This window comes from Aotus nancymaae, unplaced genomic scaffold (genome assembly GCF_030222135.1).
Source record: "Aotus nancymaae isolate 86718 unplaced genomic scaffold, 86718_ANA_hifiasm-v0.15.2.pri h1tg000030l, whole genome shotgun sequence".
NCBI classification, from domain to species: domain Eukaryota; kingdom Metazoa; phylum Chordata; class Mammalia; order Primates; family Aotidae; genus Aotus; species Aotus nancymaae.
In genome coordinates, this window is record NW_026988443.1 from 29,164,141 (window position 1) to 29,187,620 (window position 23,480).

Consider the following 23,480-nt stretch of genomic DNA (forward strand, 5'->3'; position numbering starts at 1 on the left):
CATCTTGAAGGGCCGTGGTTAGGATGGAGGTGACAGAATATCTGATTATATGATGAGTATATATGTTCTATTATATAATAATATTAATAATACTATATTTCCTTTTTTTTTTTCCACCTTGCTCTGTCACCCAGGCTGGGGTGCAGTGGCATGATCTTGGCTCACTGCAACCTCTGCCTCCTGGGTTGAAGTGGTTCTCCTGCCTCAGCCTCCCAAGGAGCTGGGATTACAGGCACGTACCACCACACCCAGTTAATTTTTGTATTTTGAGTAGAGACTGGGTTTCACCATGTTGGCCAGGCTGGTCTCAAACTCCTGACCTCAAGTGATCCAGCCGCCTCGGCCTCCAAAAGTGCTGGGATTACAGGCGTGAGCCACCAGTCTGGCCTATATTTTCTTACTATGCTACTACTATTATATATACTACTGTGCCATTATAGTCGGATGTTTAACAAGGGGCCACGGTAATTTCTGAGTCACGGTCTGAGTGTCTGTCCCACCTAGCAGTTCTATTTCCCAACTTCTCTCCATTCTCTTTGCAGAGCTCTTCAGGGACTCCAGCTGGGTGGGGAGGGGTTTCCCAGCCCCTCGGTTGTCCCCTGCCTGGAGCTGAGGCACCTTCCCTTGTCACTTAGCTCTCTCTCTCTCTCTCTTTTGAGACAGAGTCTCACTCTGTTACCCAGGCTGGAGTGCAATGGCACGATCTTGGCTCACCACAACCTCTGCCTCCTGGGTTCAAGTGATTCTCCTGCTTCAGCCTCCTGAGTAGCTGGGATTACAGGTGCCTGCCACCACATTTGGCTAATTTTTGTATCTTTAGTAGAGATGGGGTTTCATCATGTTAGTCAGGCTGCTCTTGCACTCCTGACCTCAGGTGATCTGCCCACCTAGGCCTCCCAAAGTGCTGGGATTCCAGGCGTGAGCCACCATGCTCAGCCTTAACTCTCTTATTGGTAGGGAAAGGACTGGACTCGCAGGAGCACTCTCTGGCACAGACTTGGGTCCTGGTCTCTGCTGAGCCCCTACACACTACCCCACCGGAGGCCTGCCTCCCCCTCCTCTCCAGGATGCTGCTCGCTCTAACATGCTTTCAGGAGCTGCTCTGGAGCCATCCTGAGCATGCAGTGCCCCCACCACCTCCCCAGCTTTTGAAAGCATTTTCATGTGCTCATCTAGGAGTGCCAGCCTTGAACTGGTGTCTCCGTTCAGCTTCCACTGCTTCTTGGCACCCTGACTCTTCTGTATTGATTCCAGTGTGTCCTTTGTCCAGCAGCTGCACTGGGACCCCGCCGAGTCTCCCCTCGCCTTGCTTTGTGGGCTCTTATTTTCTCTGCCTGTGGCTTGTGCCTTGCATGAAAAGCTGGGGGCTGAGGGAGGCACGTGGAGATGTATCTCTCATGCCCCCATTGCTGGCATCATGGTCACAGGCTTACTAACCATCTATACTGGATCTTTATAAGACAGGCACATTTTAGCTCTATGGCAAGGCCGTGGGGCTGACAGGGCCCTCAAATCACACTCCTTGCCGTGCAGAAAAGTCCTCTCCTATAGGTCAAGCCTCTGCCCGCCCCCTCACCCCAGCATCACCCCGTCTGCCCATCCGGCCGGAGCTGGTACTGAGTGGCATCTCTGGAGGAATCCGGCAGAGGGACCTGGGCCAAAGCTTCAGCGTCCCCTTCCCCCTCCGGCTGCCAGCCTGGCGGCCCTGCCACTGTTTGTGATTGTTAGGGGAGCGCCGGGCGGACAGTGGGCGATTCAGCGAGCAGGTCTTCTGAGCAACAAGCCCTGTGCTGTGCCTAAGCTGGGCAGAACAGGGCCACCATGGCTCCAGGGATGCCCACAGTAACCCTCGGTGACAGGGAGCAGCTCTGGGCTGGATTTGGGGGTTCTTCCTGCAGCTTGCCCACCCCCAACCCATCCTGGGTCAGGTGGATGAATGAAGCTCCGGATGCCGTGACCATGGCCCCTCTCATCTCACTCATTCAGGCACTTGACTTGCAGAATGCAGGGAAAAGACCTGCTCCTCGCAGAGTGAGGGCAGCTCAGGAAGCTCAGAGCCAAGACAGAATGACTACCTGGACAGGTGGCATGTACCTGGAGGCCCAAGGTAGGCAAGGCACTTTCGGGGCTAGCTGCCCCAGTGGCCGTACCTAAACCCACAGTCATCCTGAAAGACCGAGTCTCATAGGCCCTTTTGACACTGCCCCATGCCAGCCCCTTTTTTCATCCTCTGCCCCCCTCACTAGAACCTGGTATCCACAGCCTAGCCACATGACCTTGAACTGCTCACTTGATATCTCTGAGGCTCCATTTCCTCAGTTCTAAAAGGGGATAATAACAGGACCCTTCTATGGGGCTGCTGGGAGGGGCAAATGAGACAGTCCCAGGAGAGCACGTGGCCTCACACATGGCAAGTGTCCCATAGAGGTTAGTGGGCTGTTACTCCCAGCCTGGGGGTCCGCAGCATGAGCCTTTGCCTTGGACACACTCCAGGACACTCCCAGATCTTTCTCTCCCAAGTTCTCTGCTACTCTGTGCTCTGTTCATAGGCCAGTCCAAGTCCAGCTCTCAGCGGCGCGACCTGATAAAGTGATTTCATTTAGTTTCTTAGCAAAGAATCCCAGATCGTGCATTTTCTGGTGTGCAACTCAGTAAGAAGTGCACTCTCTCTCTTTTTTATTGCTCTGACACCTCATGAAATGGTTCCATTTAGTTTCTGCTGATGTGTTGCTGGGTTTTGTATCCATTTGGGGAGATAGGTGGGAGTCTGACAAAATTCTTCTTTGGAAGACTATTTCTACAGAAAGGCTTCACCAAAAAATGCTTGTGATGTTGTTCGGGGTTCTATGCTATCAGAAACTCTGGGCCAGGGAAAGCACTGAGGTCTCCTCCCTCTAGGAGCCTCAGGGGATCGTCAGGAAAGAATCTGGCGTTACCTGTTGTAAATGACGTGAAGAGTCGGACGTTACCCTGGGCAAAGGTTCGGTAGTAGGACCAGCTGAGGTACAGCACCAGGGGCATCCAGATGACGGGGACACTGTACCTGCAGGAGGGCCATCAGGGTAAGAGAGATACATGCACAGGGGTTGACAGGGTCCAGCTTTCTTTTTTTTTTGAGATGGAGTTTCACTCTGGTCGCCCAGGCTCCTGGGTTCAAGCGATTCTCCTGCCTCAGCCTCCCAAGTAGCTGGATTTCAAGTATGCGCCACCACATCCAGCTAATTTTGTATTTTTAGTAGAGATGGTGTTTCACCATGTTGGTCAGGCTGGTCTCGAACTCCTGACCTCAGGCGATCCACCCGCCTCAGCCCCCCAAAGCACTGGGATTACAGGTGTAAGCCACCACACCTGGCAGGGTCTAGCTTTCTATCGCAGGGGGAAAAAGATGACACCAAAGCACATGCAGAAAGCATATGGGGTCAAAGGGACACTGGCATGGGGGATGGGGAAGAGAAAAGAAGAGGGAGGCTGTAAGCCCATCTGCCTCCTGCCTCTGAGTTGTTATTGGCAGAAAAGAAGTTTCCCCAGGGCTACTGACTCTATGCAACTGGACAGACGCTGACCTCTTCTGGCAGAGGAGCTAATTGCAGGCTAAATTGTTCCCATGTGCATCAGACACGAGAAACTCCTCGTATTCAATGTAGTTTCTAGCTACATGTTGGGTTGTGACCCACCTAGTGGACAAAGCCATGCATAGGGATGAATTATTCCCATGGCATGTTCCTCCCTCCCTGAGAGCTTTACAGTATAGACCCGGGCTCTGGGGAGGGACCCAACTGCCCCTTCCCTTTCCATATCTGATTGGCACCATCAGAAGTGAGGGGCAGCCTGCCACAGGCTCAGGGAAGAGCTTACCAGACCGTCTTAGAGAGGCCCTCAATGAGGTCTGACTGGAAGAGGCGGATGGGCCTGGTCACCGGCTGGTGGACCCACTCATCGTACTTCTCCCCCAAGTGGCCCACCTGCCACAGGAGGGGCTTTTGCCAGTCCACCAGGTCCTGCAAGAGGTGAAGCCAAGCAGACACTTGACATTCATGTCTTCCCATATTCATTCCCCCATTTCCTCGTTACAGCATCCCAGTCCCCACCTCCTACCTCAGCTCATGCTGTCTGTGTGGGGCCACCCACCCTCCTGCTTCAGTGATCAAGAACTGACCAAGTGCTCATCCCAGCCCCCTGGTGGCAGCAATAGGACCCCGTACAGGCTCGCGACCTAAACTGGTGTGATGAGCCATCAGACACTCTCTCTTTCTGTTGGAGGTGCTACATTGGCAGGGCACAAGCCTGGAGTTGCTAGCAGAGCCGCCTGAAGGCGTCACCAGCACAGAAGATGTCCAAACCAAGAGCTAGGGTGACAGAGTCCCGATAATGATATCTGGGTATCCAGATTCAGCCACATCTGAGGTTTGAAGTCTTGCTCAGGACTCCTGAGGTACAAGAGGCAATACATTCTGTATCAGGAATGGAACAGAAGCTTTTCCCTGAACCACAGGCTTTCTTCTTGGTGTTGATCTGGGTATTTCATTCATTCAATCATTTATTCAGCAATTTATTTAATATTATATATATAATATGTATAAATATATATTTATCTGTATATTTAATTTTAGAAATATATATATTTCTATACATAAATATATATAAATTTCTGGAAATAAATATAGAAATATTTATATATATTTCTATGCTAGGTGCTGGAAAGAATCAACAGGAATGAAAGAGACCAACCTTGTTTCATGTAGCTTAGTGCTTAGAGTTACTCTGAAGTCAGCCCTGGGTACAAATCCATGTGCCATTTACTGTGTGACTTTGGGAGAATTACTTAACCTCTCTGAGCCTCAGTTTCCTCAGCTATAAAATGGAAGTAATCACTGGCTGCAGTAGCTCATGCCTGTAAACCCTGCACTTTGGGAGGCTGAGGCAGGATAACTGCTTGAGGCCAGGAGTTTGAGACTTAGTCTGTACAAAAATAAAAAATAGTCACAGTACCTGCATTAAGTGCTCAGCGAAATGTGGCATGCCAAGCAATAATGGTTTCGTGGAGATACAAAGCAGGCTGAGACCCAGAGGCAGAATGGTCGGTACCGATGCCCGGGTCAGGGTGGGCAAGCAGGGCTTTGCAGAAGGGTTTGGGCTGGAATTCATCAACATGGAAGATTTGACAAGGGGGAGAGAGGAGGGATGGCGGGGAGTGTGGGCGCAGATTTAAAGTTGAATATGGCTGTGGCCTTTCTGGCACCTTGACATGCTCTGTGGGCAGCGGGAGGAAAGGGCTTAGGTGACAGAACACTGTGCCACGCCCAGGGGTTGCTGCTTATTCTCCAGGTCTGCTGTCTCCAAGGCAGGGATGTCTGTGTACCCCAGCGGTACTCACAGGCTGGTGGTCCGCAGAGGCAGGGAGAAAATGTGAACAACCCTATTTCTATTATTTGTATTTATTTGTGTTTGTAACATATTTATGTCTTTTTTCTTTTTCTTTCTTTTTTTGAGACAGAGTCTTGCTCTTTCACCAAGCTGGAGTGCAGTGGCACGATCTCGGCTCACTGCAACCTCCATCTCCCAGATTCAAGTGATTCCCCTGCCTCAGCCTCCTGAGTAGCTGGGACTACAGGTGTGCACCACCACACCCGGCTAATTTTTTGTATTTTAGTAGAGACGGGGTTTCACCATGGCCAGGATGGTCTTGATCTCCTGACCTCATGATCTGCCTGCCTCAGCCTCCCAAAGTGCTGGGATTACAGGCATAAGCCATCGCGCCTGGCCCTTCTTTCTTTTTTTAAGAGGTGGGTCTTGCTATGTTGCTCAGGCTGGACTTGAACTCCTGGGCTCAAGTGATCCTCCTGCCTCAGCCTCTTGGGTAGCTCAGACTACAGCAGCGCGCCATCACGCAGGCTTGATTTCACCTTTACATGGCATTTGACTGTGTTCTAATGCACAGACTATGAGAGTACATTAACACATGCAAATACTTAAGAAATAATTTAAATATATAATAAACACATAATGGAGAGTGTGTGCAGCAATTTTCACTCAGGGATACAAGGCCAGAAAAGTTTGCAGGTTTCAGCTCCAGACACCGGGAAGCCCTTGAAGATTTCTGACAAGCCAGTGCTAGGTTAATCTGGACCAAATCCAGCAAAGAACAATGAGCCTGGAGTCAGGGGAGCGCCATTAAAGCCTGGCTGTGCCTTTTACCAGCTATGAGATCCTAGACATGCATCTTTACTTCTCAGGGACCCTCAGTGCCCTCATCTGTGACGCCGGTGGGCCCCAACCCACCACCCACAATTGGAGTCAGGGTGTCATGGTGGATGCTCAGACAATCTTCAGCAGGGGGAGTCAGGCAGCCACTGCAGGAGGGAAGTGGGGAACCACAGGCAGGGAGAGCAGGGGAGAGGAGCAAGAGCTGCACGTGGAAGAGCTCGCAAGCTTGGACGAAACAGCCATCAGTGATTCCAGAAACCTGCCTTCCCCTGGCCCTGGCTGCCATCTCATCCTTGAACAGGCCTCCCCGCCAAAGGCTTCTGCAGCCCCAGCGGGTCTTCCAGGAACTCTCATGTGCCCCTAACTCGTTTGGAGGTGAAGCTGGTCTTGCCATCACAACCTGGGAGCAGGGGTGTGGGGGTCCCAGGAGCAAGCAGGCAAGGCCACTGGGTTTCTCTCTGTGCCTGTGGCCAGGGTGAAAGGCTCAGAGAAGGCTGTGGCTTCTGCCATGTGAATTTGGCAGGTCTCAGGTACCAGCTGCCTTCCTGTGGCAGGGGTGGGGGGTGGGGGGTGCGGCCACTTCCTGCTTCTCAGGCTGGGAGACGACCTAGCTCAGCCTGAAGCCTTCCCGCGCTGGCACTAACTAAATCAAGCAGTCATCCAAACTCCACCTAGTCGCCACTCCCTTCCTGACCCCAGTCTCCTTGACCTCAGCCCTTGAGTCTAGCAGCAAGTGAGGTCATCAGATGTGTGCTGTCTCACACACACACACACACACACAGACACACACACACACACACACACACACCCTGTACCACCACCACCGCTACCACCACCACTGGGAAAAAGAACTGGAGGAACCAGCTAGCGGCCTGTGTTTACCACCTTATCTTGCCGCAGCCCGAAGAGCCGCGCCTTAGAAGACGCTGGGCCAGGGTCACCGCGAGAGCGTGAGGCTCCATCCCAGCTGCGGTAGTACTCAGAGCTGATCCCCATGGAGCCCTAGTTACGTGCCAAGCCCGGTTCTAAACACCTGACGCAGGTTCAGTCACTTGATCCTCACATACCCCTAACTAGGCGGGTATTCTAACTATTGTCATTTTGCAGATGGGGAAACTGAGGCTGAGTAATCTGCCCAGGGATGCCCAGTTATGTCTCCTTGGTGAGTTGGCTCCTTTACCACTAGCAAAGAGCCATCTTGGTCCCTGGAGATACTCCTCGTCCTGAAGTCCACTTGGATAGCAATAGAATCACGCTGGTTTCCCGAAGCTTGGTGTGCGCAGGATCTATGTTTTCCATACTTCTGAGATGGAGTCTTGCTCTTGTCGCCCAGACTGGAGTACAGTGGTGCGATCTCGGCTCACTGCAACCTCTGTCTCTCGGGTGTAAGCAATTCTCCTGCCTCAGTCTCTCAAGTGGTAGGGACTACAGGCGCCTGCCACCAGCATGCCCTGCTAATATTTTGTATTTTTAGTAGAAATGGGATTTCACCATGTTAGCTTGGATGGTCTCCATCTCCTGACCTCGTGATCCACCCGCCTCAGCCGTCCAAAGTGCTGGGATTATAGGCGTGAGCCACCGCACCTGGCGACTTTTACTTTCAACTGGTGTATGTCTTTACATTTAAGGTGCATCTCTTGCAGACAGAATATAGCTGGGTCTTCGTTTTTAATCTAGTCAATCTCTGCCTTTTAATTGAAGCACTAAATCTATTTACATTTAATGTTGGAGTAGGTCTACTCTAGTTTTCTTTTCTTTTTCTTCTTGAGACAGGGCTTGCTCTGTCGCCCAGGCTGGAGTGCAGCGGCACCATCTTGGCTCACTGCAGCCTTGACCTCTGGAGATCAAACAATCCTCCTCAGCCTTCTGAGTAGCTGGGACTACAAGCAGGTGCCACCACACCTGGCTGCTATTTCCGATTTGTCTCCTCTGCTCTTCCTTTGTCTTGTGTGTATGAAGCATCTTACACTACTCCACGCTGTCTCCTCTGGTGGTTTTTAGCTATGCTTTTTGGTATTTCCCTTGCAGTTGTTGCTCTAAAGGTGATCACATACATCTGTAACTTACCACCATCTCTCTCAGAGGAATCCCCTGGTCTTTTCTTTTTCTTCCTTTTTTTTTTTTGAGACAGGGACTTGCTCTGTTGCCCAGTGAGAGTGCAGTGGCATGACTGTGACAACTGTGGCTCACTGCAGCCTCTACCTCTTAAGCTCAAGCGATCCTCCCACCTCAGCTTCCGGAGTAGCTGAGACTACAGGCTCATGCCACCACGCCCAGCTAATTTTGTTTTTTAAGAGATGAAGTATTTCTAAAAAATTCCTGCTTCTCAGGCTGGAAGGTGACCCAGGTCAGCCTGGAGCCATCCCGCCCTGGCACTAACTAAATCAAGCAATAATCCAGACTCCACTCCAGGTGATCTCGCCTCAGCCTCTCAAAGAGCTGGGATTACAGGCGTGAACCCCTGTGTTCATTCGAAAATGGCACAGGATTCAAAGGCTGAATTCAACTGAAACACAAGAAGAGAGTTCGAGGCTGGTCTTGAACTCCTGGGCTCAAGTGATCCTCCTGCCTCAGCCTCCCAAAGTGCTGGGCTTATGAGCATGAGTCACTGGGCCTGACCAGCGCTCCTGGTTTTTCTGTCTCACTTTTGGATGCTACACATGATAGACATCGCTATCCTGTGATTCACTTGCGCACTTAACACAGACTGAGCTACCTTGAATGTGAACTTTTCCAGCTATACACAGGGATGCAGCCTGGTAGGCCCCTCCCTCAGCCGAGCAGTGGTTTCAGCAAATTTTAATCTATTGATCCATTTTGTCCTTATTTTGTGAAGGAAGTAGAAAATGGCATAGGATTCTTTTTCTTTTTCTTTTTCTTTCTTTTGAGATTGAGTCTCACTCTGTCACCCAGGCTGGAGTGCAGTGGTGCAATCTCAGCTCACTGCAACCTCTGCTTCCCTGGTTGAAGTCATTCTCCTGCCTCAGCCTCCTGAGTAGCTGGGACTACAGGCATGCACCACCATGCCTGGCTAATTTTTTTTTTTGTATTTTTGGTAGAGATGAGGTTTCACCATGTTGGCCAGGCTGGTCTCAAACTCCTGGCCTCAGGTGCTCTCACCTCAGCTTCCCAAAGTGCTGGGATTACAGGTGTGAGCCACTGTACCCAGCCAAAAATGGCATAGGATTCATACGTTGAATTCCGTTGAGCCACAAGAATAAACGTCTAGGTAAGTTACAAGCAGAAATTTCCGCCTAGCTCTCACACCTGGTTGTGCAGGAAACTGAACAAAATGGAGCTAGACTGTGGAGGAAGTGTCGCCAGGTGCAGTGGGAACAGAGCCCCGCAGAGGGGTCTGCCATGTGATGCCATTTGACTGACATGATTTCAGTTACTCCCTGGGCAGACCCGCAAGCACTGCCACTTGTACACATGGTGGACTTGTGCCCGAGAGTCAGTCCCAAGCTGCCGCTGGCCTGCCTGGCGCCATGGAGGGCCTCACACCCGAGCTCTTACCTAGCCCGTGCTGCCTCTCCACAAGGAAGCCCTCCTGGATGCCCAGGGAAGGCCACTTCACTCTGGAGCTGAAGGACCACCCTGGAGGAATCCCAGGGAGGCCTCGCTCTCCCTCCTGCGAACACCCCCTTCAGTCATCAAAGGCCAACACTCCCGCTATTCCAGGGAAAGCCCCATGAGCCTTCCAGATGAGCACAGAAATTCAGGCCTGCCAACCCCTGTCCCAGTTTATAGATGAGGATACTGAGGCCCGAGAGGTCAAGTGACTCTCGAGGTAGGATTGGTTGGGCCTGAAGTGGGAACCTCACTCCCCCTCCTCCCAGCTTGTAGCAGCCTCCACACAGTTCCCCAAGAGCTGGGACTGGCACCCTGTGCACTTGACCTTGATTTAGGTGGTGCGTGCACTGACAGGGTGTCCTTTCTTAATTGTCTCTGGTCCTGAGCATGGAAGGAGAAAGCTTCAGCTGGGTGCTGAGAGGCTCAAGGCCTCTCACTTTGCTGTCATTTCCAACATGACAGCTGGCGTTACCTGGTTTTGAGAAGGGAGGTCAGCAGAAGATGACAGCTTGGGATCCAATGAGAGGGGAAGTGACGCAAGACACGTTTTGATTCCTGCTCTACCTGACCTTAGCTCATTGCCATGGGGGTGGGCAGCACGGCTGACATGGAGCAGCTACCCCACCCCCCACCTGTCCCCACTCAACACATTTGCCACCACGGGGAGAAGCAGATTCTGGGCACACCATTCCCCAAGAAAGTGTCCTACGCCACCTGGCCCTGTGCTGCCTGGGAGGAAGGGTCCTGGAGAGGAGGAGGAGGAAAGCAGAGAAGGCCCCTTCCTACCCGGGCACCATGCCCTTCTGCCACCCTCTGCTAGCTGACCAAAGACTCTTCTCCTACTCCTGCTACACTGATGGCTCTTCCTCCCGGCTTGATCCTGGTCCTGGCCCCATCTACCCTTTACTTCCCAAGGCTTGGGGGACAGAGGGAAGGCATGGGCACAGATCTGCGGCCTTTGAATGTGGCTGGGGTGGGGGAGAAGGGGAGATCAGGCCACTGAGGACGCCTCCAGTTCCCAGGCATCTGGGGGCTCCCACGGTTCCCCCTACAGTAACAAGTCCCCTTTTATAGCAGGGGAACAGGAGGCTAGAGAGGCACCTCCAGCACTCTGCGCTGCCCAGAGAAAGCTGGCCAGTGTGGGTGAGAGCACGGTTATGCCCGAAACTGCTCTGGAATGAGCGGCTCATTGGGGTGGGGGGATTTTTTGGTGATTCAAAGACCTGACCAAGGGGCCAGGGTCCAGGGCCCAGGAAGCAGATGCATGGTGGGGTGGATTTGGCCGAAGCACCTTGTGCTGACTGTGTGGGGTCCATGCCCCCTCCCCCAGCCTGCTCTGTCCCTGCCTTAGAGAGAAGGGGAGGGCCTCTCCCAGGCTATGCCAGGAATGTGGCCCGCAGCAGCAGGGGCAGGGGGAAAGGGCAGCCTGCTGCCCAGAGGGTGGGCGGAAGGGTGTGGTGCCTGGGTAGGAGGGGGCCTTCCCTGCTTTCCTCCTCCTCCTCCCCAGGACCCCCCCTCCTGAGCAGCACAGAGCCAGGTGTCATAGGACACTTTCCTGGGGAATGGTGTGCCCAGAATCTGCTTTTCCCCAGGGTGGCAAATGTGGTGAGGGTAGGGGGAGTGGGTGGGGTAGCTGCCCACCCCATCAGCCACAAGCTAAGGCAATTGTTTAAAGAAATGTCCCTCCAAACCCAGGTCACATGGCTCCAGGGCAGCTTTCTGAGGAGAGAGGCGGAGGATGTGCTTTCAGGCAGTTGGGCCGAAGGCGGGGAGTGGGCTGAGGAGCCCCGACAGAATCGGGGCCTGTTGTCTGCACCCTGGTCACCGGCCAGCTGGGCTCAGGCCTCACATCCCCTATCCTTCCCTTCATAAGCCTTAATTCTGCGAGTTGGGGCCGATGATGACCTCCTTCGACAGATGAGAAGGCAGGGTCAGATGTTCGGCCACACACTGTGGCAGGGTCTGGACTGAGTGCCCCGTTCACAGCGCAGGCTCGGCCAGGAGGCCTCCTGGCAGCCAGATCAGACCCCCACAGCTGTGACTTCCCAGCATAAATGCTGTGAGGAAGCCCAATGGCGTCAGTGGGAACAGCGAGGTGAGGCTCCTGGTGGCTTTGCCGCACTGGCTGCAAAGTCCTGTGCAGTCTAACTGGGACAAGCTTAAGTCCACAGAGGAGGCTCTGGATCACTTGCCTCCTCCCCCTGAGGCCTATGACCCTCCTGTCACCCAGGGGATGTGAGGCCAGGGAGGTGGCCTCAGACTCATCCCACGAGGATTTAGGCAGCTGAGAGTGGATAGGGATCAAAGATGCCAGAGACACAGGGAGAGAGGAAAGACAGCTTGAGCATTGGCAGAGAGCAGGCATGACGTCCGCCCTCAGGGCTGAAGGCCAGCAAAAGGCGCCTGCCCAGGGGCCCCGCCCCAAAGCCAGGTAGGGTGGTCCTTCCCTGCAGCACACTTTCTGATATCCCGTAGTACACTCCACCAGATCCTGCAGAAATACCACTAACCATAAGATGCAGGGCTGCAATCCCAGCACCTTAGGAGGTCAAGGTGGAAGGATCACTGAGGCCGGGAGTTTGAGACCAGCCTGGGCAACAGAGCAGGACCCTATCTCTACAAAACATTTTAAGAAAATTAGCCAGGCATGGTGGTATGCACCTGTAGTCCCAGCTACTTAGGAAGTTGAGGTGGGAGGATGGCTTGAGCCTGGAAAGTTGAGGCTGCAGTGAGCTATAATCTTGCCACCATACTCCAGCCCGGGTGACAGAGTGAGACTCTGTCTCTAAAAAAATTAAAAAGATGGAAGGAATGGCCTTCTCCATCACTGGAGCGCTGTGTGGCATCTCTTGCCTCCCAGCCTTCCTTGCCCACTGTTCTCCCAGGGTGTCCTCTAAGACCCATGGAAGCAGAGGGCAGTGCCCAGCCCACCTGCCTGCTTTGCTGATCCAGATGCTATTTCCCTGCGTCCTCAGTGACTATCTGGAGGCCCTAAATGATAAAATACTATGGCCAACATCAACAGCCTTGCCAGGCCCCGAGGACCCTGGTGTCAGGGTGGTGTGTGTTATGTTGGGCAGGGGGTGGGATGAGGAGTTTGGGGAGCTGACTGCTGACATGCCTGCTGGATGGGTCTATCTGTCTCTCGAGGGAAGAGGGTGATCAACACCCACTGACTGGCCCCAGGGAGCTGGAAGGAAGCCGGTTATGCCGGCATACGGCTTAGCGCGAGGAAGGATGGGGAAGAGGATGCGGCTGGCTTGCAAGACACCGCTGGTATCTGCTCAGCCTCCTCCCTCCCTCTGCCAACCCCTCTCCTAGTCATGGGCCTCAGGGTCTTATTCATGGTCAGCTGTCAGGGTGGAAGGGTTCTAGGACCTGTGGAGGGCAGGGGGCTGCATCTGGGCTGCTGGTGTGCCCAGAAGTGACTTTGGGCGGGAGATTTAAGCTCTTCCATATCAGTTAAATCAGGATAATTATAATCCTTATCCCTGTTGTCAGCAGGATTAAACGAGATAACAGATAATACATTTAAAGCAGCTGGCACACGGTGAGGGCTCAGTACGAGAGGTATGAATTCAGGGCTAACTCCGCTGCTGAGTGTCTGGGCAGGGAACTTCTGCAACCCCCTCAAATCACACTCGATCTCTCCACTCCCCCAAAGGGAGGCTGGTTCCCAGCGCAGGAAGAGTGGAGAGGGCCCCCAAGGGAGGGCTCTGAAAAGGACATGGTGAAGTGGCAAAAGGAGGCTGCGGGACCGAGGGGACAGGTATGTCCAGGAGCTGAGGGTGGCAGGCAGCTCTGGCCATGTCACCTGGCTCTGTTCCAGAAACAGGGAGGGATGTGGAAGGTGAGAACCCACAGCCTGGTTTGTCATCGCATAAGGAAGCCTGGGTCCTGCCTGGCTGGGCCACTGAAGGGATGATTTAGAAACTGTTCTGGTAAAATTCCACGCAGAGCCTGAGAGTCAGACCATCCCTCACGTCTGAGCAGGGCGGGGCACCAGGGTTTGCTTCCCAGCCGTTCTCGCTGTCTTTCCAGATCCTTCTACCTCTGCCCCAGCTCTCCTGGCCCAGTGTCCCCTCACTCTTCCCAGCATGGCCCACTCTGTCCCCAGCTTCTAGAGCTGAGAAATGGAGCCCTGGGAGCACAGGACTCCAGTCTCAGCAGCACTCAAAGATGCAAAGCCAGAAGGGTTAACCCCACCAAGCTCTCAGGCCCCGGGGGCAGGTGTGCAAACCTACCCAGGCCTGGGACCCTCGGCTGAGACAGAGCTGCCACCTTTGTGGACTCTCTCCCAGCTCCTCCATGTACCGACCCAAAAGACCCACCCCAGCCCCGCTGCCCGGGTCAGCAGCAGATGGAGGGCTCAGGTTGGAGTGCTGGCACTCCAGCATCTCTGTTCCTGCTAATGGAGTGGGATCACCCATGAGGTCAACGAGACAGGGGCCGCACCCTTTTTTGGAAAGTCAAAAGTGAAAAGAAAAAAAAAAGCAAAAAAGCACCCTCCACCCTCCAGGGGAGCCCCGCTCCCTGTGCTGATTTTCTGGGGTGCTAAGAGCAGTTCCCATGCACACCCAGGTAGGTGGGGGCTCTGTCCAGAGTGGCCTCCACATCCTCCTGCGGCCCAGCCCTCGCCCTTCCGTCGCAGCACGGGGACACAGAAGGAAGGGGAGGAAGAGAGTGTGTGGAGAGAGAATGAAAGAGAGGTGGGGAGGTGAGTCAGGCTGCCTGGATGGCTGGCCCAGAGCCAAGCAGGGAGCAGGCCGTCAGGGAGGAGGGGCCCCTCTTCCCCTTGGGTGTGGCCTTGGTGGCAGCACAGGTGATGGTGGCACAGCCTGGGTTAATCCTCCCCTTCCCTCCTGCAGTGACTGCCCAGGGTTGGGGGTAGGGTGGGGGGGTGGTCAGCCACTCCACTCTGATGGCTGCCACATTTGTTCAGTCCTGGCCAGCTCTTTGCAGAATTCAAGCCCTAAGCCACGCTCACAGATGCTGCCCCAAGGGCCTCTCTCTGCAGCTTCTTCTGATGCCATCCTCTGGCCACTCTTGCCTGAGCTGGGACACGCTGCAGCTCATCCTCTGGTCCCCTCATCATTTCCCAAACCCTCCCTGTTCCTCTCCGAACTTCCCCTGTTCCAGGCTCAAGTCCTGACCCTGCCAGCACCAAGGGCCCAAGCTGGAGGTTGAGGCTCGGAAACCACGTCCCAGCCCGCCGGCTGCACGGCCAGGAGGTCTTTCCTTGGGCTGGCCTCCGTCTTCCTCTGCGTTTTGCACCTCTTGGGAAAGGACGTGGCACAGAATAACTTTTCTCCGCCTCTGGATGGATCCCCAAGGCGTCTGTGCCGTGGGCGGATGAGGCAGTCATGATCTCATGTGACAGGTGGCATCTCTGTGTTCCTGGGGTCAGGGCCAAGGGGGCCTAGCAGACGGTCAGCTTCATGGGATCCCCTCCCCCACTCTGCTCGCCTGTGTTCCTGTTCCTTGGGCACACGCCCCATGCTGCCTCCTGGGGTAATAACTGTTTATGGCTGTGGGCTCCACAAGGAGGGGCCTGTCCCATTTGTTTCTGTGCTTTTGAGGCCCGGCCTAGGCAGAGGGCACGCAGGGTAGGGGTTTATGGACATGCATATTTGTGTCTGTTCCAAAACTGGAATAAAACGGCACCACGCCCAGCTCCCTCCAGGTCACCCCAGGCAACGCTGCTTCTTCCCTGCTGCTGAGTGACACTCCTTTTCTGCCGTGACAGCCTAGCTCCTCCTGGGCTCACCCACGGTCTATGGGGTCTGCTCAGCCACAGCAAGGCACTGGCCTATCGATGCCAGAAGAGATTTATTATAAGACTGCAGGTACCTCTGGCTCCTCCGAAACATGGAGGATGGCTTCAGTGCCGTCTCCTGACTGCACTCAGCAGGCTCCTGTGCCCTGCACTGGCCAGTGACCCTTCCAGATGATCGCAGGTGCCAAGGGCAGCTCTACCTTGCGCCCTGGTCAAAGTGGGCATGTCTGGGCCTGCCAACCCCATCATGGCCCCTTCTCAGCTTCAGGGGTCCTGGTGGGAGAGTTCTTCTTCTCCAGGGGTGTCTGGGATCTGGCACCTTGCTGAGATCTTGTCTGCTATTTTTCTGAACTTTCCGCCAACGAGGCACCCTCACACCCCTGCCTGAGTTTGCTACCCCAGGTCCTGCCTGTGCGCTGTGTATACCTGCCTCCCCTTCCCTTTCTCTTCTGGGCACACATCATGCCCACCCCCACCTTTGGCTCCACACACCCTCTCCCTCTCCTTACCCCCGCCAGCCCCAGTTATCACCCAACTCGGTCCTATGCCAAGTACCTTGTCAGAATCCACAACTTTGAACCGTGGTTCCATAGCCGGATCTGTCTTCTGAGTTTCCTCAAAGGCTACAGCCTCATTCTCCATGGAGCCCTAGAAAGAGAAGATACAAGAGGATTATATACAGCAGGTGGGGGAAGAGGACAGAGCCCCGAGCTCCCCCGAGAAGAGGCAGCCAGGAGTGGTGAGAGCCCTGTGGGTGGGGCAGGGTGGTGGAGATCAAGGACGCTGGGTACTTCTGAAAACAGAGAGACCCTGATGTGGGCATTGTTATTCTCTGTATTTTACATCTCCCTTAAAAATTAATTTCTGGCTGGGCATGGTAGCTCATGCCTGTAATCCCAGCACTTTGGGAGCCTGAGGCAGGTGGATTACCTGAGGTCAGGAGTTCGAGACCAGCCTGGCTAACATGGTGAAACCCTGTCTCTACTAAAAATACAAAAAAATTAGCCAGGCGTGGTGGCACACACCTGTAATCCCAGCTACTCAGGAGGCTGAGGCAGGAGAATCGCTTGAACCTGGGAGGCAGAGGTTGCAATGAGCTGAGATTGCACCATTGCACTCCAGTCTGGGTGACAGAGTGAGACTCTATCTCAAATAATAATAATAATAATAATTATTATTATTTCTGCATAAACAAAAGAGGCAGAAAGATCTAGGAGAGGAAGTGAGCCGGTGGAGAGACTGCAGGGAAAGGAGCGTGCTTAGTGGGAACCCCCCAGGAAAGGAGTCCCTACCAGTCCTCCTTCAGGTCCCTGGCAGGGACCTGGCAGAGGAAGTCCCAGGGCAGCACCCAGGGCACCTGATGGGGCTCAAGGGTCCACACTGGTGAGTCACAGGATGTGGCTTCTAGGGCCACATGCCTACAAGAAAGAAAGGCAGCAGGGAGCGAGAGAGGCTGTCCCTGCAGCAATGCCCGGTGCCAGTCAGTCAGCAGCCACACGTGGGGTGGGATTGGCAGAGCAGTGCCCAAGTAGACTCAAGGTTAAATCGAACTCACAAAGAGGTAAGGTCAGAGGGAAATGGGATGTGCTAGGAAAAACACACAGCCCCAGCCAGCTCTGACGTCACGCAGGGTGAGGCCAGAGCGAGCAGGCTGGCACGTAAGTGAAACCCTTGTTGCCCCATAGGAGGGGCAGAGAAAGTGCTTGCCTGCTCTGTGTCCTTGTGACTGAAGGAAACCATGGTGCTGGTGGTCATGGACGGGAGCTGGGAGGCTGGGCATTGGCAAGTGGCCAAGAGGCTACTGTCATGACTTGTACATTTCATTTCCAAATGGACCCAAGAGAACCTGATGGTGACAGTGACTGTTTTGGCATTTTATGGGAAAACCCACAGGTAACCCGAGTAAAAGTCGGCCTTTGCGGTCCTGTCTTGGTCTGTGTCTTAGCATATTTAGTCTGTATCACCAAGCTAATCCCTGACATTTTTTTGTTTATTTTTTGAGACAGGCTCTTGCTCTGTCACTCAGGCTGGAGTGCAATGGCCCACAGCTACCTCTGTCTCCTGGACCTAAGACATCCTCCTACCTCAGCCTCCCAAGTAGCTGGGACTGCAGGTGCACATGACCACGCCCAGCTAGTTTTTGTATTTTTAATAGAGTTGGAGTTTTGCCATATTGCCCAGACTGGTCTTGACCTCAGGTGATCCGCCCACCTTCGCCTCCCAAAGTGCTGGGTGAGCCACCGTGCTGGGCCAACACCTGATTTAAAATATATATATGTGTATGTGTGAGTGTGTACACGTGCGTGTGTATATAAATATCTCATGCTCTCTTGAGGACAAAGAAAAGTGGATTTTACAGCACATCATACAAGGAAATACCCTAAATAGCCAATATAAATGCCCTTCCGATTCCCATGACAGCAGCTCAATAACCCTTCCAATTCCGTTTAACATCAAAATACCCCAGGGTGTGCCCTCCCCACACATCACCACCCTGCCCCAGTTAGCCACTGACTTCCTTCCTTCTGGGTGGTTTTCTCCAGGTCACTCAAGTGCTTCCTTAAGTAGGGCAGCTGGCTCCTCTGTACCCACAGTTCCACTCATTGCAACCCCATCTGCCTCTCCTAGCAAAACTCAAGGCTCATCTCAGCAGGGAAGGGCTTACCATGCATAGTATTATTAATGTTTTTGTTTCTGCTACACTTTTCAGACTTCTCAGCATGGTAGACACAAACCTGTTTTGGGTACATCCACCTAAACCACCACTGGAAGCAGAAGAGAGGGCGTCTGTCTCATCATCCATCGCTCCGAATGCAAGGCCCTCATGTATCCAACTCCTGCTTGCAGTCCTTGGAAAAGCCCCTTCATGTTCAGCCAGCTGCCTCCAGCCTTCCCTGCGTCACTCCCGCTCCCTCTAGGGCTGCATGGGCCTCTTCTCTTTCACCTGATGGGCCTATAAATATTTGAGAACAACCCCTACTCCTGGTCCCTGCCGTCTGTTTTCCCCAGGACTCTCTCAGGACACAATGGAGTCTCGAAGCACACTGGTTGGCCCATGTTCCTCGCCCAAGGCAAGGTGTGATGGGATCAGCGCAGAACCCAGCAGGGCTTGCGCCTCTGTCTTCCAGAACATCCTGTTCCTAATCATGGCAACTGAGCAGCCATCAGTCCTTTCGGCAACCGCACTACGCAGCTCATTCATGCAGCCTATGGCCACTGGATGCTTTTTTTTTTTTGAAGCGGTATCACTCTATCACTCAGGCTGGAGTGCAGTGGCATGATCTTGGTTCACTGCAGCCTTGACCTCCTGGGCTCATGAGCCTCCCACCTCAGCCTCCTGAGTAGCTGGTACTAGAGTCACCATGTGTCACCATGTCAGGCTAATTTTTGTATTTTTTTTTTCTTTTTTGGAGACAGGGTTTTCCTGTGTTGCCCAGGCTGGTCTTGAATTCCCAAGCTCAAACGATCTGCCTGCCTCAGCCTCCCAAAGTGGTGGGATTACAGGCGTGAGCCACCACGCCCGGCCTGGACGCTTTCTTTATGGACTGCTGCTGTTGGCAGGCATGGAGAACTGGCAAGATCTCAAAGGTGATCTGGGCCTGCAGACGTGTTCCCTGGAGTGCCCCAGAAGATGTGTAATGGAGACTGGGATGCTGGATGGGAGAGCAGGAGGCAGTGGAAAACCAGGAAAGCCTGGGAAATGAGATCAGGAAGGGGAATTTCCAGGGGTCTGCAGGGGCTGGTGTCCGGGTGCAGTATCACTGTGACCCAATCCTTCCCTCCCAAGGATCTCACCCATATCCACTGTTCTCATTCACTCACTCATTCACTGACACACACATCTGAGCATCCACAATGCAGCAGAAGCAGCAGCTCCCAAGACTCTCCAGCGTCCCTCTCTCTCTGACATTGGCCTTGCTCCTTGTCCCCAGAAGAATGTTTCCAGCTTCCCACACGCAGTCTGACCAAAGGCCCTACTGTCAGCTCGGCCACGTCCTTCCTGAAAGCCAGCATGGGGTTGGCCTCTGCACACCAGCTCATCTGTGCCTCCCGCACGTTTACAGTTTCCTCCCTAGATTTCTAAGCTCCTCCCTTGTAATGCACTTGGATTAACCTTATTTTTTCTTTCTAGCCAGAAGGAATGACTCATTATTTTCTAAGCATGTCTTACATTTTCCTTCTTAAATGTCACCTTGTCCAGAATGAGGACAAAAGTTGGCATTTCATGAGTGTTTATTATATGCTCAGCCCTCTAATCTTCCTAACAACTGCATGAAGTAGGCACACTGATTATTCCCATTCGACAGATAAAGGGACCAGCCCATGGGGCAGTCCCACAGCTAGTGAGAGGTCGAGCCAGCAGTGCCACCTCAGAATATTCTCTTTACCACCACAATCTTCTTCTTCTTCTTTTTTTTTTTTTCGAGACAGAGACTTGCTCTGTCGTCCAGGCTGGAGTGCAGCAGTGCGATCTCAGCTCACTGCAACCTCCACCTCCTGGGTTCAAGCAATTCTCCTGCCTCAGCCTCCTGAGTAGCTGGAACTACAGGCGCGCACCACCACACCAGGCTAATTTTTGTATTTTTTGTAGAGATGAGGTTTCACTATGTTGCTCAGGCTGGTCTTGAACTCCCGTACTCAAGCAATTCGCCTGCCTTGGCCTCCCAAAATGCTGAGATCACAGGCATGAGCCACTGCATCTGGCCTATTTTCCAACTTTTAAAAAGTCGTATTTCCCATCTATGATTTTTACTTGGTTGGTATTTATCATTTTTTGCCTCCTGTTGTTTTCGAACGTTGGGATAATCATCTTTTTTTGTCCAGTGGTGTGATAGGTTCCAATAGGCAGGGACCTTGTGGATTTCTGTTTCGGTTTCTACCTGTGCCTAGCATGGGTCTTGCAAATACTGGATGCTCCACCCACATTTCCCCAGCGGGTCGCATTTCAATGCTGGGTCTTGGAAGTGTGAAACAAATGAAGTGGGCGTGTGTGCCCCCCCACCCCTGCCACGTGGTGGGGAAATACGGCTCCCTGCCTGAGGGCGTGGGCCAGGACACAAAACAGGCATCTTGCACTCTGGGCTAGATAGGGCAGTGCCCAGATAAAAGGATCAAAATTCCAACAATCTAGACCACAGATTCTCAGTGCCCTTTGGTCGAGTACACAGGACAGGCATAAGCAGAACGAAAAGTATGTAAGACTGATACAAAATTGCCAGCGTTTTATTTTGTTAAATAAAAATATTTCAAGGCCAGGCACCGCAGCTGACGCCTGCAATCCCAGCACTTTGGGAGGCTGAGGTGGGAAGATTGCTTAAGGCCAGGAGTTTGAGACCCAGCCTGGGCAACAAAGCAAGACTGTCTCCATCAAAAAAAAAAAAAAAAAAAAAAAAATAGCCAGGTGTGGTGGTAGTGTGCACCTGTAGTCCTAGCTACTCAGGAGGCTGAAGGAGGAGGATCATTTGAGCCCAGGAAGTTGAGGCTGCAGTGAGCTACGATTGTGCCACTGCACTCCAGCCTGGGCAACACAGTGAGACCCTATCTCAACTTTTTTTTTTATTTACTATCAGCAACATTTCATAAACAAGAGGAAATTTTTTCAATACTAAGTATATAGGAAATACATGTTTTCAGAATAAAAGGCAGTTCTTTCCAAGGAAGGCAGTTGGCAACTTTATACTGACATTACCAAAAAAGGTTCTATTTTATTATTTTTAATTTTTTTTCTTTTCATAGAGATGGGGTCTCACTATCTTGCCCAGTCTGGTCTTGAACTCCTGGGCTCAAGTGATCTTCCTGCCTCTGCCTCCCAAAGTGCTATGATTATAGGTGTGAGCCAGCATGTCTGGCATCTATTTAAAAATATTTATTGGCCGGGCCTGGTGGCTTACGCCTGTAATCCCAGCACTTTGGGACGCTGAGGTGGGCGGATCATGAGGTTAGGAGTTCAAGACCAGCCTGACCAATATGCTGAAACCCTGTCTTTACCAAAAATACAAAAATTAGCCGGGCATGGTGGCACAAGCCTGTAGTCCCAGCTACTTAGGACGCTGAGGCAGAAGAATCGCTTGAGCCTGGGAGGCAGAGATTGCAGTGAGCCGAGATCACGCCACTGCACTCCAGCCTGGCAACAGAGCGAGACTCTGTCTCAAAAAAATTTTTTTTGTATTAATGCAGAACAATTACAACAACATTCTGTTTTTACAAGGATTAATTGTACATAATCATTCTTTTGGCTCAGGGTAGTTGATGTGGGGCTCTGTTATCTATCTGAAACAGGAAGTAAATCAAACGTTCTCTATGTCCCGGTTCTAAGGTTCTACTTCAAAAATCACAAAAATCTAGTTGCTTAGAGAGATGCTGGCTAAAAACAGAAACAGCATTTTGAAAGCTTTTTCATTCAACTGGAAGTATCCTGAGTGACATGAGGAAAGCGGAGGAGTCCCTGCTCCATGGCGTTCTGTCCTGCTCCTGAGAGCCCAAGGGAAGGGGACAGGTCACGCGTGGAGTGGCTCCATCCCCAGCACAGAGGGACTAGGGATTCTCTCCCCAGAATTCCTCTGAATCATGGACCAGTGCCAGCCAAGGGCTGGAAGAGGGGCTACCCTCTCTAGGGAGGCTGAGGAAATGAGGGGCAAAGGGGAAAGGAGTGGGCATGGCCTCTTCCTATCCTCCTTCCCGATTCTGCTCTAGGGTCCTGGGGCCACCCAAGGGAGTAATGTCAGGACTGATACACTTTTGGCAAACAAACCTCAGACTGACTAAATAAGTAAGGTGCTTTCTGGGTGGCTTCATCGGGACCACACCCCTCCTTGGCAGAAGCCCAGGTTCTTATCACAAGATGGGAAACACCTCCAACATGGGAGGAGACTCCAAGGAGAAGCAGAGCCAGTGTCACGTGGTGTCAGTAGCGGGAGTGCTCCTAGGTACAGGGACACGTCCTCCAGTGCCTTGTTCATTGATTCATTTTCTCAAGTGTAGTTGTGAGATTCCAGGTCTAGAAACTCTCCCTCCACACAGCCAAGACAAAGACCCGCCCTAAGAAGATCTCCCTTTCCCACCTGGGGGACACCAGGACTCCAGGAACTGAGTCCCGCCACGAGCGGCTGCTCCGCACACCACACACGCTGATCTGGGCCACCTTTTCCAGACTCCCTCCCAGTGTTGATTTTATAGCTGAGCCAGCTCACCCTTGAATTCCACAGGCAAACACCATCCATGAATCAGAAGTGGGTAAAGGTCATTTCTAGGAACTAGGGTACAACCCCAGCTTTAAAAGGCTTTTAGAAAAAGTTTCTTGGAAATTTCCACATTCATGATTTAAAAGGCTCTCCTGGTCCCAGAAGCAAGCCAAATGGTGTTTTTTAAACACTTTAAAAGCCAAAAAGTGCCCCACATGAAGATATGTGTGGCTTCTTTTTTCTAGTATTTGGAAATTATTCTAGATAATGTCTTTTTTCTTTTTTTTGAGTCAGGATCTCACTCTGTCACCCAGGCTGGAGTGCAGTGGCATGATCTTGGCTCACGGCAGCCTCAACCTCCCAGGCTCAAGCAATTCTCACACCTCAGACTCCCAAAAAGCTGGGATTACGGTATTCACTGCCGTGCCCGGCTCATTTTTAAATTTTTTGGAGAGATGGGGTCTCGCTCTGTTGCTCCGGGTGCTCTTGAACGCCCATATTCAAGCGATCCTCCCAACTCAGCCTCCCTAATAGCTGGGACTATCGGTGTGCACCACCATGTCCAGCGAATTTTTTATTTTTGTAGAGATGGGATCTTGTTCTTTTCCAGGCTGGTCTCACACTCCTGAGTGCAAGTGATCTGCTCACCTCAGCCTCCCAAAGTTCTGGGATTACAGGTCTGAGCCACTGTGCCTGGCTGTTGATGCCTTTGAATTGCATAGGTTTCAGTATTTGATAAGGGAGGA

At 52.6% G+C, this 23,480-nt stretch overlaps 1 protein-coding gene across 1 annotated transcript in view; it reads right to left on the minus strand.

Annotated features, from left to right (window-relative positions):
* Positions 1-23,480, minus strand: part of FA2H (fatty acid 2-hydroxylase) — a 66,169-nt gene that overhangs the window by 11,695 nt on the left and 30,994 nt on the right. Inside the window, exons 2-4 of the mRNA XM_064383310.1 lie at positions 16,109-16,201; positions 3,856-3,998; positions 2,937-3,043 (exon numbers count right to left, since the gene is read on the minus strand). Of these exons, the coding sequence (XP_064239380.1) occupies positions 2,937-3,043; positions 3,856-3,998; positions 16,109-16,201 (343 nt within the window). The remainder of the gene's footprint in view (positions 1-2,936; positions 3,044-3,855; positions 3,999-16,108; positions 16,202-23,480) is intronic.